This window comes from Pararge aegeria, chromosome 26 (assembly GCF_905163445.1).
Source record: "Pararge aegeria chromosome 26, ilParAegt1.1, whole genome shotgun sequence".
Taxonomy (NCBI): Eukaryota; Metazoa; Arthropoda; class Insecta; order Lepidoptera; family Nymphalidae; genus Pararge; species Pararge aegeria.
Window position 1 is genome coordinate 2,601,318 of NC_053205.1, and position 17,347 is coordinate 2,618,664.

A 17,347-nucleotide genomic window follows, 5' to 3' on the forward strand; every position below is an offset into this window, starting at 1 on the left:
AGGCCAGTCGCTGTCGCCCATTCCTCCAGCTCTCGTCCACGTGGATCTGTCGCTGGACACCCTCATGCCACAGATTTAGCATTAAGGTCCCCGTGACAAGACGCGTCCGGAGCGTCTTCTGCTTATCAGGACGCCTACTTCAGCAAGAAAATGCTCGATGTCAGCGAGGCTCTTATTCAGCAAGAAGTATACTCCAACCACCATGACGTCGTCAACAAAGGCCGGGGAGCCCACTATGGACCGGGACGTCATGGCTACAACTCCGTCCGTCTCTCCCACCCAACTCTGCTCAAGACTGCTCGCGATTCTGGCCAGCCTTTCCTCCCTTCTTCTTGCCCGCAGATAGGGATACGCAGACTTTCTACCAACGCGCTCCACTGATCTGCCACCCGCCGCACAGACTACGCAATGTAGCGAAGCGGAGCATCCACGGGCTTTGTGACCCGGTTGGCCACAGCGGTAAAACAATCCGCTGCGATACACCCTTTCCTTACACTGGGCCCGATGTGCCCCGGTGCGAGGCACCGATAAGGTTTTAGTATACAATTCGTTATGTTTTTCTGTAAGTTGGCTAAAATTTAATGATGATAGTTACAGTTATGATATGTTTAAAAATCATTATACCGACTGGGAGCTTTACTGGCCTGCACGGCGAAAATTACTATCGATGCCTAGAAATACATGTATAAAGTAATCATAAACCGCTAAAAAAAAAGACCGCGAGGCTTAGTATAGTCACAACAACCGCTCAGTGTTCAAATATTTTAATCAGAACACTGTTACAACAAAAGATGATGACAATTTCTATTATGATATTAATCCTTATCGAAATAATTAGTTTTATAATTAAGATTGATGATGTAACTGTTAATTCCTCATTAGTTTTATTCAAATTGGACCTATCGTTTAAAAGTTACGACAATTGTCGTATTACGATTTCATGAAGTTATTATAAAGTGGAAAATTATTTTATTTGTTTGAGTACCCAAAGATTCTGAAACTACTGTGCCGATTTTAACAATTTTTTACGAAGATAAACCTTTTTTAAAATCAATTATAAATTAGAAACATTACAATTGCTATAACAGTGTACCTAACATATTAAAATTCGTTATTTGGCGTGTGCTGATAAAACTTTTGTTGATAAATAAAAGTAATGTACGATATGATTAGATTACTCATTGTTACCAAAAAAAACCTCCGGCTAAACTGACGTTTCCTGAAACTATAATCGATTACTGTTATCAACATCGCAATCGTAATTTCAATCATTAACTATAATCGATATCCGAAATTCTATGAACGATAAAACAACAAAAAGTAACAAGGAATTTTTGCATTGAAAAGTATTTATTTTTAACACTTTTGATAGTATTGCTAAATCTAGCTCTCTCCAGCTTGTCCAATCCACAAATCACAATTGCTTTTTTTCAAAAACCAATGTGGCAACACTGACCATTCGCCAGTTTTAATCTAATCACTACTCCGTGGTTTCACTTTCATAAACTCCACAGACTAGTATATAAATATGTACTGTTCTATTGATGTTTTATTATTGCCAAATGCCAAGTAAATTGTTAGAATCCTCTTTTATTTTGAACTTCGTGCATACTTGTACTCGTTTCTTGTAGCGTAGTTGTAAAGTGAGACTAGTGAGTGCTGTGGCGTAACAAATAAACATTCAAGATGCGGTGTTGTGTGCCCCTCTGCAGAAGCACTAGGGAAAATGTGTCCACATCACAGAGGAAGGAAAATATTACATTTTACGGGTGAGTACCTACATGATAAGCTTTGCTTTAAGCGTAAACTCTCTATCCATACTGCCCTATATTTTTTTTAAATCCGATAAGAAAGGAAAAACCAACAAACCTACTTTTGCATTTCTATCAAATAATCTTAAATTAAAAATATATCAAATAATTTACAGGGTTTTTTCGCTACAAAAATTGCAAGGCATCTCGATGGCCCTTAATACATAATATCATAGCCCGTTCAGACTTAAAAGCATGTGAAGGTGGACACAATTAGGTTTTAAATCTGTCCAGAAATGTATTTCACTACAAAAGTTGAAACTTTCTCTGCGACAATCAGGTCAATTGGCTTTTGTTGAGGCATGATTCGGGGACTAAAAACAAACAGACCTTCGCTTTAATATCCTTTGGGTTATTGTAAACTGGCTGTTGCTGGTGACTACACGTTTTCTTTTGAACTGTTTGATTCCCCGAAGCTTTGACGAACACCGTGGCGCAACGGTGAGCGCCCTGAATTTAAGTGGCAGGTCCCGGGAATTTCTAATTTTGAATTTTCTCTGGTCCGGTCTAGTTTCTCCTTGGCCATGGCTAGTTACCACGCTACCGACAAAGTCGTGTCGCTATATGATTTAGTGCTGCGGTGCGATGTCACTTAAAAAACAATTAAGGGTATAATTACTATACTCCCTAACAGGTTGGCCCGCTACCGTCTTAGACTTCATCACTTACCACCAGGTAATATTGCAGTCAAGGGCTAACTTGTCATCATCATCATGGGCCGCTTGCCTCCAGCGGCTCCCAGCTACTCGGATTTGGTGGTTCACCTTCTTTCTTGACTAACTTCTTCTTTCTCAGTCTTCGATTTGATATATGGTTATACAGTTCAAACAATTAAAATATTTTCAGGTTCCCTAGTGAAGTGCATCTCCGTGGTGCTTGGCTCAAAGCCCTAGGCAAGCAAGACAGCAACCTGTCAAACTCTGCTGTGGTCTGCTCACAGCACTTTCTTGATGATGAAATGTATGAAACTGAAAGTGGCTTCAGGCAAGTTTACGCTGGTGCTGTTCCATCGACAGTGCAGGTAACTATATCAATTCTCATACATAATATCATCCCAATCCCAATATCATCATGCGCACAGTCTGACTGGCGCTCCCATGACATTAGGCAGTCTAAGTCACTTTGTATTTTTAAGAATGCTGTCAAAAACCACTATAGTTTGCATTGAAGATGACTTGTTATAGTATTTACTGTTATTAATGTATTTATGATATGTTAAAGTATATATTAGTTTATTATTTTTTTTTTGTTAATATTTATTACATTATGTATTATTTTATTTGTGTAATTAATTTAAATTTTATTTGTGTACTAGTTCAAGTATTAGTATGTACTTATTAGTATGTATTTTTTTTATATGCACAACCTGCAGTTATCCTGTCCTTTTGTTTTCCTTATCCTTAGGTTGCCTGGAAGAGATCCAAAGCGATAAGGCCACCTTTTGTATACTTCTTTGGTCTGTGTGTTTTTTTATTCTTCTTCTTATTTTTAAATTTGTGTACAAATAAAGAGTATAAATAAATAAATAAAATAATATGTTACATATATCTCTCTGGGCTTGTCTCCGTACTTGGTTGGCCGGAACCACCCGTTGTACGTAAAAAATATGTTACATGTTAGTAGGCAAAAGAGGTTGAATGTGTAAGAAATAGGTATAATTACTGTAACTTCACAATATATTTATAATAATATAGTATTTGTAAGACAACATATTAGTCTTTATAAACAAAAAGTGGATATAAACAGTAGAGTTATAAGAAATGGTCATAAATTAGTGACATCTGCATATTGTCTGTGAAAGGTACAGAAGTCATTTGTGGGATTGAGTAGCTTATTAGCTACTCAATCCCACTTAGCTTTTATAATATGATTCCTAAGGAAATTTTGGACCTACCAATGCATAAGTTTTAAGAATGTGTTAAAACACATTTATTACAGCAAGGTTATTATACAATTGATGAATTTCTTAATGACAAGGTTGCTTGGAAGCATCCGGCTCCCCTTTCATCTCTAACAAGATAGAAAAAAGAATGTTAAAATGTAGAATGTAACTTGTTGATGTTGGAAAAGAACAACTGCTGAGTTTCTTGCCTGCTTCTTCTCGGTAGAATCTGCCTTCCGAACCAGTGGTAGAGTCACTACAAACAGACAGACTTGACGTTTCAAAAGTGCTTATATTAGGCCTACTTGAAATATATGAATTTTGAATTTGAATTTGAATTAATCGGATAGAAGAAGGCGTTACTTTGCCAAAATCCATGATACTAGCATTACTGCATGCATTGCATTACATGCTTTATAATAATAACAAGAAACAAAACGTTTTCCTTAGCTTTTGCAAGTGATATTTAATGCTAATAACACCAAGAAGAATAAGCTAGAGCTGTGTGTGTCTTATCATCATATCCATCCATTACCAGTCCACTAAAGAACATGGCTCTCCTGCCACAATGAGAAGGGGTTAGGCCATAGTCCACCACGCTGGCCCAGTGCGGATTGGTGGACTTCACAACATTATGGAGAACTCTCAGGTATGCAGGTTTCCTCACAATGTTTTCCTTCACCGTTGAAGCAAGTGATTATTTCAATTGCTTAAAACGCACATAACTTAGAAAAGTTAGAGGTGCGTGGGATTCGAACTCGCGCCCCCGAAAGTGAACATGTATCTGCTACATGTACATGTATCTTATATTACTATCACTAGCTGACCCGTGCAACTTCGTTGCACCAAATCGGTTATTACCGGAAAGCACGAATAAAATGATATTTTCTACAAATGAATCCTAGCTAGATCGATTTATCGCCCCCGAAACCCCATGTATACTAAATTTCATGAAAATCGTTGTAGATTTGCGAGATTCCAATTATATATATACAGAGATTTGCTTGTTTAAAGATATAAGATTTTTGCAAAGAACACAGTGTCACAATGCCTGTATAAATTTTTTCATTGCTGTACTCCTAATAAAATTAATTGTATTGTCAAATTTGTAAGTAATTGTATGTGTTTTTACAGGTTTGCATGATATGTCTAGACTCCGACAGAAAGCTGTTACTAATGAGTAAACACAAGTTGGAAGAAGCGTATGAAAAGTTAACGGGATATCCTGTAAGTATTTTATGGACAATAGTCATATATAGTGAAATATTGCACATATAGAACCACTAGCTGTTGCCCGCGACATCGTCTGCGTTTGATTTTGTTTTTTGATGTGGCATTAAATTTAGTTGTAGATCTAAAAAAAACAAAAATATTCAGTATCGCGAGGCCTTAAATGAGGGGTTTGCTGCTGTCCGCTGAGGAGTTCTGTCCTCCACAGTTTGGGCAAAATTAAACACATTTCATAACCTCTATAGTACAAAAATAATTATTTTAATTTATTAATTATTTTAATTTGTCGGAGTTATTGTGTAAAATCGTCAAACACTCATCCCCTCTCCGAAAGGAACCGTGCTTAATGTCGGGATAAAAAGTATACTATATTACTTCTAACACTTCCGAGAATATGTGTACAAAGTTTCATGAGGATCGGTTAAGTAGTTTTTGCGTGGAAGCGTAACAAACAAACATACATTGACATTTATAATATTAGTAGACACACAAATGCTTCTGATAAATCTGTGGACACTGTCCAATGCTTCTGATAAATCTGTGAATATTGTTTCATTTCAGTTGTTCGATCTAGGTAAACTAAAGCAAACAGTTTGCGTACTATGCGCCCAGAGGTTAAGGAACTTCAGAAGATTTAGAGCCAAGAGCCTGCGAGCCCGCACATTGATGATGGACCTAGTCAAAAAACAGGATTCGGTAAGTACTTTATCACTATGCGTGAAAGGAAAAGATGGCCGAGTAACTAACTCACTGATGTATCCTTACAGAGCTCAAACTTATTTTGGGCTTTCGGGTAGGAGTTCGTGATGATGATGATTGAAGCCTTAAAATTATTAATTAATAAAAACAAATGATCTGTGGGGCATTTCCGTAAACGTTGTCAAATCATTAATTGATATTGTTCCACCCGATTTAGCCTTAATATTTAATAATTGTATAGATTGTGGTGTGTTTCCTGACTTAATGAAACTTAGTAAAATAATTCCATTGTTTAAATCGGGTAGTACTTCTGACCCCACTAACTTTAGAGCAGTGTCCGTACTACCCACTTTCAGTAAAATCTTTGAAAAACTCATTTTAAATCAAATTCTTTACCATTTTCATAAGTATAATTTACTTCATATTAAGCAATTTGGTTTCACGCGGGGTCGCTCAACAATCGACGCAGGTGTTGAGCTAATACAAAACATATTTGGAGCCTGGGAGGAGTAACGCACTTGGTGTGTTCTGTGACTTATCTAAGGCGTTTGATTGTGTTCAACACGAAACGTTAGTTAGGAAACTACACCACTATGGAATTCAGGGTGTAATTCTAGACTTAATGAGTAACTATCTACGCGATAGAATTCAGAAAGTCAACGTGAATGGAAAACGGTCTAATGGATCAGTTGTGAAAATAGGTGTCCCACAGGGGTCTATATTAGGACCATTTCTGTTCCTTATTTACATTAATGAACTTCCTTACCTTGCCAAGAACAAACACGGGATAGTTCTGTTTGCCGATGATACATAACTGACTTTTAAAATAAATCAACGTGAACTAGCTTTTGACGAGCTTTTTAGTGGTTTAAAGCTAATAATTTGATTCTTAACGGAAAAAAAACGAAGTGTATAAAACTCACTCTACCTAATATTAAACACCTGAAAACCACTGTACTACTTAATAATGAGGAACTGAAACTGGATGGCCTCATGTAAATAATTTATCGAACAGGCTTAGTTCTGCTGCCTATGCGGTAAGAAGATACGCCATATGACCGACGTAGAAACTGCTAGACTGGTATATTTTAGTTACTTTCACAGCATTATGTCATATGGAATTTTACTTTGGGGTAATGCTGCTGATATTAGCACTATTTTCGTGCTGCAGAAGAGGGCTGTTCGTTCGATCTACAAAATGGGTCCGAGAGAGTCATTGAGAGATAAATTTAAAGAATTTAAAATAATGACAGTGTATAGTCAGTACATATTTGAAAATTTAATGTACGTTCATAAAAATATTTCTAAATTTAAGAAAAAATGTGACTGCAATAATTTAAACATTAGAAGTAAGAATAAACTTACAGTGCAATATACTAGGTTACATAAAATTCATAATTCGTTTAAAGGATGCAATTCTACAATAAACTACCAATTGACATCTTGGAGATGTCTCTTAAAAAGTTCAAAGTTTGTATTAAACGTAAGCTTATAGAAAAGTCCTATTATAGTATAAAGGACTACGTAATCGATAAAAAAGCTTGGGTGTAAATTATTGCTCTAACCAGGTTGCTCTTCTAATAATTTAAAATGACATTGTGAGATGGTGATAACAAAAAAAACACCCGGCTAAGTTTGTTGTGGGCTTCTTCTTAGACCAGGACGTGTTTTAAGAAATACACGGTAGTGAGATGATGGCGATAACCACATTCGTAAACTTAAAACTAAAGCTAGGAGGGTTCCTAACGCGTCCTGGTCTAAGAAGAGCTCACAACAAACTTAGCCAGGATTTTTTTTCTGTTATCACCATCACATATATATTTATAGTCCGCTACAAATATCTTGAAATCGTTGAATATAAAAAGATATTTTAAGATGGAAGCGGTGATTCAAATTCAAAATTCATTTATTTTAAGTAGGCCTAATATAAGCACTTTTGAAACGTCAAGTATGTCTGTTAGTAGTGACTCTACCACCTGTTTCATCTTCATCTTCATCTTCATATCAACTCATTACCGGCCCACTACGGGGCACGGGTTTCCTCCTACTATGAAAAGGGTATAGTAAGTCCACCACGCTGGCCCAGTGCGGATTGATGGACTCCACACGCCTTCGAGATCCAAATTCGGCCCCACGAAAGCGAAGTTGAAGTCCTAACCACTGGGCTATCACCGCTCCTATTGAAATTTACAATCACTACCGCGTAATTCTCATGTAATGTGTTTAAGACGGCCGACTGGCGCAGTGGGCAGCGACCCTGCTTTCTGAGTCCAAGGCCGTGGGTTCGATTCCCACAAACTGGAAAATGTTTGTGTGATGAGCATGAATGTTTTTCAGTGTCTGGGTGTTTATCTGTATATTATAAGAATTTATGTATATTATTCATAGCAATATTCATCAGTCATCTTAGTACCCATAACACAAACTACGCTTACTTTGTTGCTAGATGGCGATGTGTGTATTGTCGTAGTAAATTTATTTATTTATTATTATTTAATGTACGCATCAAAAGTGCCGCCCACTTGAATAAAGATATTTTTGACTTTGACTTTGACAATTCTTTTCAACCACCAACGCAAAAATACGGGGTGTTATAAGTTTGACGTGTCTGTGTTTCTGTGTGTTGTGAGTGAGTGTGTGTCTCTCTGTAGCAGCGTAGCTCCCAAACGGATCGACCAATTTAAATTTATTTTTTTCTGCTTGAAAGGTGATTCAGTCGGGAGTGTTCTTAGCTATTTTTGATGAAAATTGGTCCAACATTGCCTCAGTCATAAGATCACCACCTTGTGGCTGACAGTTTTTTTTCACAACCCCAAAAATATGGGTATGATATGAGACGTCTTGAGCACTAGAAGAATTGGGAAACTATATTGGTAGACTGTGCCGTGCAGGCATGACAAAAAGCCATTAAATCAAAGAAGAAGAAGAAGAAGAAACAATATTGAATGTCGGGCGTTTATTACATTTTTAATTTGTATTGTTTCAGATAACTCAACAGCATATGAAACAGATAAACCAAGCAAAGAATCAACTGAAGGATAATTTGGTGCAAATAACTCTGGGATCTGACCACTGCGACTCGTACATCATAGAACCAGATGAGAACGTAAAGATAAAGACCGAGAAATCTGATATCAGATGCGAAATCGTTGTAGTGAAAAATGAAGACAGCTGTTATTCTATGGATGATGAATATAACACAGAGATATACGTAGATAACGCAAATGAAGAGTTTGGCGCTGGTGTGGACTATTCAGTAACTGATAATAGCGTAACGTTGGAGGTAAAGCCACTGGACGACGAGCTTTGCGAGGCTCTCCAGAGGAATCTAGAAGCTTCCAGCTCAATGGTTGGAGAACAATGGGCCGGGACACAGGTCCCTATAAAGTACGAATATGACCCTGAGTATGATGAAGATATTCCTGAGCATCTGCAGGTGAGATTGTTCTCCCTGAACAACGTTTTCAAAGAAAAAGCTTGGCTAGTTGAATACTATACACTATGATAAATTTCAAATCCAAGATGGCCGCCACCACGAAATGGCGATTTACATATTTTTTTCACACCTCCCATACAAAAAAAAACACACCCACTATACAAAAATCCAAAATGGCCGCCACAAAAAAAAATAGTTTTTCTCAACTCCCTCGATATGGGTATCCACATGGTTTTCAACTCAAAAAGCTGGGCTAGTTGAATACTATACATTATGACAAATTTAAAATTCAAAATGGCCGCCACACCAAAAAAAACTGTTTTTCTAAACTCCCTCAATAGGGGTTTCAAATGAAAAGGCTTTATTTATAGAATAATGTACACTATATTGAAAGTCGGGGACGAATGAGACCCTGAGTATGATGAAGATATTCCTGAGCATCTGCAGGTGAGATTGTTCTCCCTGAACAACGTTTTCAAAGAAAAAGCTTGGCTAGTTGAATACTTATACACTATGATAAATTTCAAATCCAAGATGGCCGCCACCGCGAAATGGCGATTCACATATTTTTTTCACACCTCCCATACAGAAACAAACACACCCACTATACAAAAATCCAAAATGGCCGCCACAACAAAAAAATAGTTTTTCTCAACTCCCTCGATATGGGTATCCACATGGTTTTCAACTCAAAAAGCTGGGCTAGTTGAATACTATATATTATGACAAATTTTAAATCCAAAATGGCCGCCACAACAAAAAAATTGTTTTCTTAACTCCCTCAATATAATGTACACTATATTGAAAGTCGGGGGTTTTTGGAGTATTTAATTTATAATTGCTAAAATTAAATTTGAAAGTTGTTATGTTTTTTTTGTGTTAATATCTGTGACAACGGCGTATCCAGGGGGGGTCATGGGGGTTATGACCCTTCACTCTTGCGGAGTTTTGCGTCATACCTCTCGACATACCTGTACCTGTTACGGCAAATCATTCACCACGGTTATGGAATATAAATAGGCTGCCTCATTCCGTGAGTGATAATTCTTCTCTGGATGTCTTCAAGAGAAGATGGCATTATGTACGTGTATGTACAAGTTATTTAGGTTACGTTTTGCAAGTGTAAAATAAAGAACAAAAAATTTTAAGTACAGTACTTAGGTACATTAATGAAATACCTACTTTTTACTTCTATCTATTGGCATCAAAATCAAATTATAAGTTCTCGACTTGACCACGACTATGTAACCCCCTCCTGGCGCCAAAGCTGGATCCGCCCTTGATCTGTTACTCAGTCTTGCATTATAGCAGTATAATAATTGCAGTAGTTTGGGTTTCTTGTTCAGTATAAAATTAAAAAATATAAGGTAATGTACACATTATGTATGTATGTATGTTCTTCAGACACTCTTAATGTTGGTATGGATAGTATAGTTATTATATTTCTCTATGGTCATAAGTTGTTTTTTAATATTGTTTCTCAGGTGACTGCGCCATTACTTTTGCGGTTGTCAGCGACTGCTTGTACTGTTGCGAAAAACGGGTTCTAAATATAAAAATAATATACAACTTGAGCATAGTTTTCATGCCACCTAGAACTAACTTTACGATGTAGAATTCAGGTGTCGGTGTGCGCGCGCATCGTAAAAATTCACTCTCAGCATTTTTCTCCATCGCGCCAAAAGAAATATAACTTAAAAAAAAAATTTAAATACAGTCAAAAAAAGTTAAATACAGTTGTGTGCAAAGGCGGTATATATATTTATAAAGTTAAACCTTCGGTATCATATTGTTTAAGCATATACACTAAGGTTTTCTGCCCATTTTTTAAGACAATATGCTGTTATCACTAATTTATGTCAGTTTCTAGTAAGTCGATTGTTAATATATGCATAGTTAAATGAAATAAACAAATATTTTTTATTGTTTAAGCAGAGCTACGGCGGTGATATTGAAGGTGGTACGTTGGAAGTCTGCAGGCCTCACACTGTCTTTCACTCCAGCTATGTCTCTTCACCCTACACTGAGAGCAAGTAAGTAAATACTCGCATTAGTATTATTCTCGTCATAAGTCATAGTCAGTACATATTTGGTAATTTAAAAACCTACTAATATTATAAATGTCAATGTAAGTTTGTTTGTTACGCTTTCACGCAAAAACTACTCAACCGTTCCTCATGAAACTTTGTACACATATTCTTGGAAGTGTTAGAAGTAATATAGGATACTTTTTATCCCGACATGAAGCTCGGTTCCTTTGGTACCATAACTCCGACAAATTGTAACCGATTTAAATAATTATTTTTGTACTATAGAGGTTATTATATGTGTTTAATGTTGTCCAAACTGTGGTTGGAGATAGAGTACAGAACTCCTCAGTGGACAGCAGCAAACCCCTCATTCAAGGCTTAGCGATACTAAGTACTTTAAATTTTTTTAGAACTACAACTAAATTGAATGCCACATCTAAAAACAAAATCAAACGCAGACGAAGTCGCAGGCAACAGCTAGTTATGTCCATAAAAATATAACAAAAATTAAAAAGATAATGGACTGTAACAATATCAATATTAGAAGCAAAAATAAACTCGTGCAGTTTACAAGGCTACATAAAATTGCTAATTCATTAAATTCAAATCCAAAGTTCATTTATTTCAAGTAGGCCTAATATAAGCACTTTTGAAACGTCAAGTCTGTCTGTGTGTAGTGACTCTACCATTCAACGGCAATTGTATATTATTTTATTACAAAATACCGATTGAAATCTCTGAGATGTCTCTCAATAAGTTCAAAGTTTATATAAAACGTAAGCTTACAGAAGAATCCTTTTATAATGTTAAGGATTACTTAAACAATAAAAAAGCTCGGGTGTGAATTGCTCCAGCTTCAAAGCTTAATATAAATTTACTGTGGGATGGTGATAACAAAAAAAAATTACCCCGCTAAGTTTGTTGCGGGCTCTTAGAGCAGGGGCGTTTGGAACCCTCGTAGCTTTAGTTTTAAGTTGGCGTACGAAGTTATCACCATCGCCTTACAATTATGTAAACATATATGTATGAACGCTTCATAAGTGCCTGTGATAGGCCTACATGAATAAAGAAAATTTGAATTTGAATCAACCCATTATGGGCCCACTATAGGACAGAGTCCTGCTCTTAGAATGGGAAGGGTTTGTAGTCGACCACGCTGGCCAAGTGTGGATTGGTGGAATTCACACGCCTTTGAGAATGTTATGGATAACTCTCAGGCGTGCAGGAAGCCCTACCAGCTGAGCAATCACCACGACTTGTCTGTGTGTGTTTGTTTCTTTGGGTGTGGGTGTGTGGGTGGGTGTGTGGGTGTGTGTGTATCGTGGCATCGCATGGCTCCCGAAACAGATGAATCTATTTCGATTTAGTTTTTTTTTGTAAGGCGAATTAGTTATGAAAAAAGCTTGTCTAGTAGAATTCTATACACGATGATAAATTTCAAATCCAAGATGGCCGCCACCACGAAATGGCAAATCACATATTTTTTGCACACCTCCCATAAATGCTTAAATTAAATGCTTTGACTAGTAAAATAATGTACACTTTATTGAAATGGATAGAGGAATGAGCGATTATAATTTTATTCTAACGTTACAGGTGTGACATTCAGAAGCTAAATGGTGATTCTTCCGCAGACTCTACCCGTGCTGTAGGTAAGCTAATTGACTGTTTTATATCGTAGGTCTAGTCGTGAGCGATCTACTGCAGACCACGAGGTTCTGGGTTCAATCCCCGGTTTGGGCTCTTAACTGTAACAAATAAGTAATGGAAACTTGGTAATGGCGACAAAGTTCGTTCGGAAATGTGTCCAAAGGGCATGTTTCAGGACTTGCATTCCCTGTGAAGTGTTGCCTAGCATAGGCGACGCTTTTCCACTTACCAACAGATCATTACTATATAAAAAAATGGCGTGCACTTCATACATGCACAAAAGCTCTGCCTACCCTAAATTTTTTTATATAAATCATAAATACGATGGAATTTTCCATTTTATGGCATCCTCCTTCTTTATGCATACCCTGTTCTAAAACCCTGTGCACGCCACTGAAGAACTTCCCCAAAGTCAGTTAAGGTTCTTCATTGGGATGACGATTCCTTTTATATATAAATGATTGTAGACTCCAGCTTCTGTAAATCAAACCTTCATAAAAATAAATGATTGAGATCGCCAATGCCCGTTTACAGAAACATTATAGATGGTCTGGGTCTTTTTTTATACGCATATTTCACTGAAAGGTCACATAAAAAAAAACAATATAATTAATGGGTTTAACATGAGAAAAATGTTTTTGTTTCAGTCGCTGCCACAAGAGCGGATACAACAAAGAAAATTAATAAAACTGACAACCAACCATCTGATGGCATTAATAAAGCCAAACGAAATAAAAATAGATTACCACGTTGTGTGGTTGACTTGAATGACGTGGTCACGAATTCGTTAAAAGTCCTACCGAATCAAGAAGATCTGCAGGCAACACAAAAACTAAGTTTCGACAGTCATGATAAAACAGCGTCTAAAGATCTCAGTTTACAATCACAGAGTAAGAATGAAGCCACCACGACACAAAGCAAGCCTAAAAAACCGAAAGTTTCACGTAGCGTTACTAAATGTAGCACTTTAAACAATGGCTCCAAATGCCCACCAGAAATTAGTTCGCTAAAGAAAAAACAATTCACATGCAACATCTGCAGTAATGCGTATTACGGAAAGAGTCTTTTGCTAAAACACATGAAGACACACAATGAAACTAGCAATAGAGCAAGGATTATGTACACATGCAATGTTTGTCAATACCAAACCAGACGCAAGAATCACTATACGATGCACATGAGGATCCACACTGGAGAAAGGCCGTATGCATGCGAGATATGCAATTACAAAAGCATAAGTAATAGTCTCTTAGCGCAACACATGAGAACGCACACGGGCGAAAAGCCGTTCGCCTGTCAGCTATGCAAATTTGCAAGTGTCAGGAACTGCGATTTAGTGTTACACATGCGAACGCACACTGGTGAAAAGCGTTATGCGTGTGAGCTATGCGAATATAAGTGTATTAGGAATAGCGACTTGGTGATCCACATGAGGACCCATACAGGTGAACAGCCGTATATGTGCGAGGTGTGCAAACGTAAATTTTCACACACTAGTGCATTAGCGAAGCACATGCGAATACATGTTCCCAAAACGTTGGTCCCTCGCAAGTAATGAAACTATGGAATTGTTACAAACAGTAACTAATCGTTTCACATGGCGAAAACATGTTCCCAAAACGTTGGTCCCTCGCAAGTAATGAAACTATGGAATTGTTACAAACAGTAACTAATCGTTTCACATGGCGAATACATGTTCCCAAAACGTTGGTCCCTCGCAAGTAATGAAACTATGGAATTGTTACAAACAGTAACTAATCGTTTCACATGGCGAATACATGTTCCCAAAACGTTGGTCCCTCGCAAGTAATGAAACTATGGAATTGTTACAAACAGTAACTAATCGTTTCACATGGCGAATACATGTTCCCAAAACGTTGGTCCCTCGCAAGTAATGAAACTATGGAATTGTTACAAACAGTAACTAATCGTTTCACATGGCGAATACATGTTCCCAAAACGTTGGTCCCTCGCAAGTAATGAAACTATGGAATTGTTACAAACAGTAACTAATCGTTTCACATGAGAACGCACACTGGTGAAAAGAGATATGATTCTGAACTATGCCAATATAAGTATATGCCAATAGAGGAATAGCGACTTGGTGATCCACATGAGATATAAGTTCTCCTTTAAACAGCCGTATATGTGTGAGGTGTGCAAACGAAATTTTCACAAACCAATGCATGTTCCCAAAACGTTGGCTTGTCGGAAGTAATGCAACTATGGAAGAACGTATACTGGTGAAAAGGGGTATGTTTGTGAGCTAGGCCTTGATAAGTGTATTAAGAATAGTGACTTGGTGATCCACATGAGAACCTACACCGTAGAACAGTCGTATAAGTGTGCAGTGTGCAAACGTAAATTTTTGCAACCAGTGAATTAGCGAAGCACGTTAAAATACATGTTCTCTAAACTTCGGTTCTTCGCATGTAATGCTAAAATTGTTACGAATAGTAAATAAGTGGTTCAGATGAGGACCTGAACACTGCTAAAAAGCGATATGCTTGTGAGTTACGGTAATGTCAATGTATTAGGATAGAGACTTGGTAATCCACATGAGAACACACACTGGAGAGCATACATATATGTGTAAGGCGAACGTTAACGTTCACACACCAGTGTATTAGAAAAGCACATGAGAATACATATTCCCAAAACGTCGGTTTCTCGCAAATAATAAAATTATTACGAATTGGTCAACACGACAACGTGAGTACTGGTGAAAAACAATACACTTGTTAAAGTTATGATATCAAATTTTCACTGAGTAGTTCTTTAGCGAGGCACATGAGAACTCTCACACGTGTAAGGTTTTATTCCTATATTTGTACGATTAGGAATGTGTACCAAAAAGTAAATTAGGAAGGCACATTAGCACTTTTGCTGTTGAATCCATGTTGGAGTTTAAACGAATTTAAATGTGCACTAAAAAGTAATTTTGACGGCCGATTAACGTAGTGCAGTGACCCTGCTTTCAGAGTCCATCAAGGCGTTGGTTTCGATTACCACAACTGAAAAATGATTGTGTCATTAATATAAATGGTTTTCAGTGTCTTGGTGTTTATTTTGACGGTCGATTGGTGCAGTTTGCAGCGACCATGCTTTCTGAGCCCAAGGCCGTGGGTTCGATTCCCACTACTGGAAAATGTTTGTGTGGTGAGCTTGAATGTTTTGTGTATCTATGTGTGTGACTGTCTGGGTGTTATATAATTCATAGAAATGTTCATCAGGCATCTTAGTACCCATTACACGAGCTACGCTTACTTTGGGGCTAGATGGCGATGTGTGTAGTTCATTTATTTATTATTTATAGGAAATAGGTGTGGAAGAATAAAACAAATTGGTGGCTTGATCGCTTGATACAAACTGAATAGCATATATGAGCCAAACTAACTTATTATAACAAGGAAGATAATACCTCAGTGTCCTACCAGAAAGGGACTGCTGTTATTACTTTAAAATAATAATATATTTTATATCAAGTTAATTACATTTATAAAATGAGATTAGTTTTTGTAATTAAATATAACGTAATCCAACAGTATTCAAAATAATATTCATCAGTTATCCTAGTACCCATAAAACAAGCTACTTGGGGCTAGATGCATTGTCATTTATTTATTTATACATAAGATTACTTGTTCTTTCCAGTTGTGTTTGATGGCCGAGTGGCGCAGTGGGCAGCGACCCTTTTTTCTGAGTCCAAGGTCGTGGGTTCGATTCCCACAACTGGAAAATATTTGTGTGATGAACTTGAATGTTTTTCAGTGTCTGGGTGTTTATCTGTTTATAATAAGTATTTATGTGCATTATATTCATAACAAAATATTCATCAGCTATCTTAGTACCCATAACACAAGCTTCGCTTACTTTGGGGCTAGACGGCGATGTGTGTATTGTAGTAGTATATTTATTTATTTATCAATCTCGCATAATCTATGAGTTTTATAGATTGCACCCACAGGGCTATTAATTTTATAAAAACTAAAAATTGTGATGCTTAAAATTCTATATGCAATTATTATAACCCAGCAAATGTTGCTTTGTGAAACAAAAATGTTTTAAACACAACTTAGTTGGTATGCTGGCATGCCTTTGTAGTAAAATCGTCACATTAAACGGCATGACGTTCTCTTATGCCGTCATGCCGTTTACGCCACTACATATTTACTTATTTTGTAATTAAATTCTGTATTATATTAACTTAAATAATAAGAGAAATATATTAATGATAATAAAGAAACTCTACTCATGTTTTATTTATTTTATTTACACTCTTTTATTTTAGCTTCACTTAGCTAAGAAGCAATGTCATCAAATATCAAAATTAAGCTTCATATATATGTTATGTGGATCAGAAGACAACACTATGATTTGGTGACTGAGAGCATATCTGCGGTGAAAGGCCGGAGGTTAGGACTTTGGCTTCACTTTCGGGGGGCTGAGTTCGAATTCCAGCGAAAACTTAAGGATAGGCATTGTAAGAGCTATAAAAAGCCTACCCTTAAGTATTTTATAACTCGTACGGGAGATTTTCTTCATTTTATATCATCTGCATACCCTGTGCATACCCTCTATGCACGCCACTGCTAGAAGGTAAGCCCGG

General features: G+C 36.9%; 1 protein-coding gene across 3 annotated transcripts; it reads left to right on the forward strand.

The window, feature by feature from the left end:
• Window positions 1–1,504: 1,504 nt before the first annotated feature.
• On the forward strand, window positions 1,505–15,731 carry LOC120635419 (zinc finger imprinted 3-like). 3 transcript variants are annotated; one of them, XM_039906442.1, is made up of 9 exons: window positions 1,505–1,769; window positions 2,658–2,832; window positions 4,828–4,920; window positions 5,485–5,619; window positions 8,609–9,058; window positions 10,994–11,091; window positions 12,685–12,740; window positions 13,386–14,261; window positions 14,347–15,731. In XM_039906442.1, the coding sequence occupies exons 1-9, from the start codon at window positions 1,687–1,689 to the stop codon at window positions 14,376–14,378; spliced, it is 1,998 nt and encodes a 665-aa protein (XP_039762376.1). In that variant the 5' UTR covers window positions 1,505–1,686; the 3' UTR covers window positions 14,379–15,731. The 3 variants fall into 3 exon arrangements, with proteins under 3 accessions (XP_039762376.1, XP_039762377.1, XP_039762375.1); XM_039906443.1 differs by having other exon boundaries at window positions 14,432–15,731; XM_039906441.1 differs by having other exon boundaries at window positions 13,386–15,731.
• Window positions 15,732–17,347: the final 1,616 nt, after the last annotated feature.

Bases quoted from the DNA above. Each gene is read 5' to 3' on its own strand.
- LOC120635419 (XM_039906441.1), top strand. From the start codon at position 1,687: ATGCGGTGTTGTGTGCCCCTCTGCAGAAGCACTAGGGAAAATGTGTCC. The intron at 2,833-4,827 runs GTAACTATATCA...GTGTTTTTACAG, and splicing joins CTGTTCCATCGACAGTGCAG to GTTTGCATGATATGTCTAGA. The intron at 4,921-5,484 runs GTAAGTATTTTA...GTTTCATTTCAG, and splicing joins AAAAGTTAACGGGATATCCT to TTGTTCGATCTAGGTAAACT.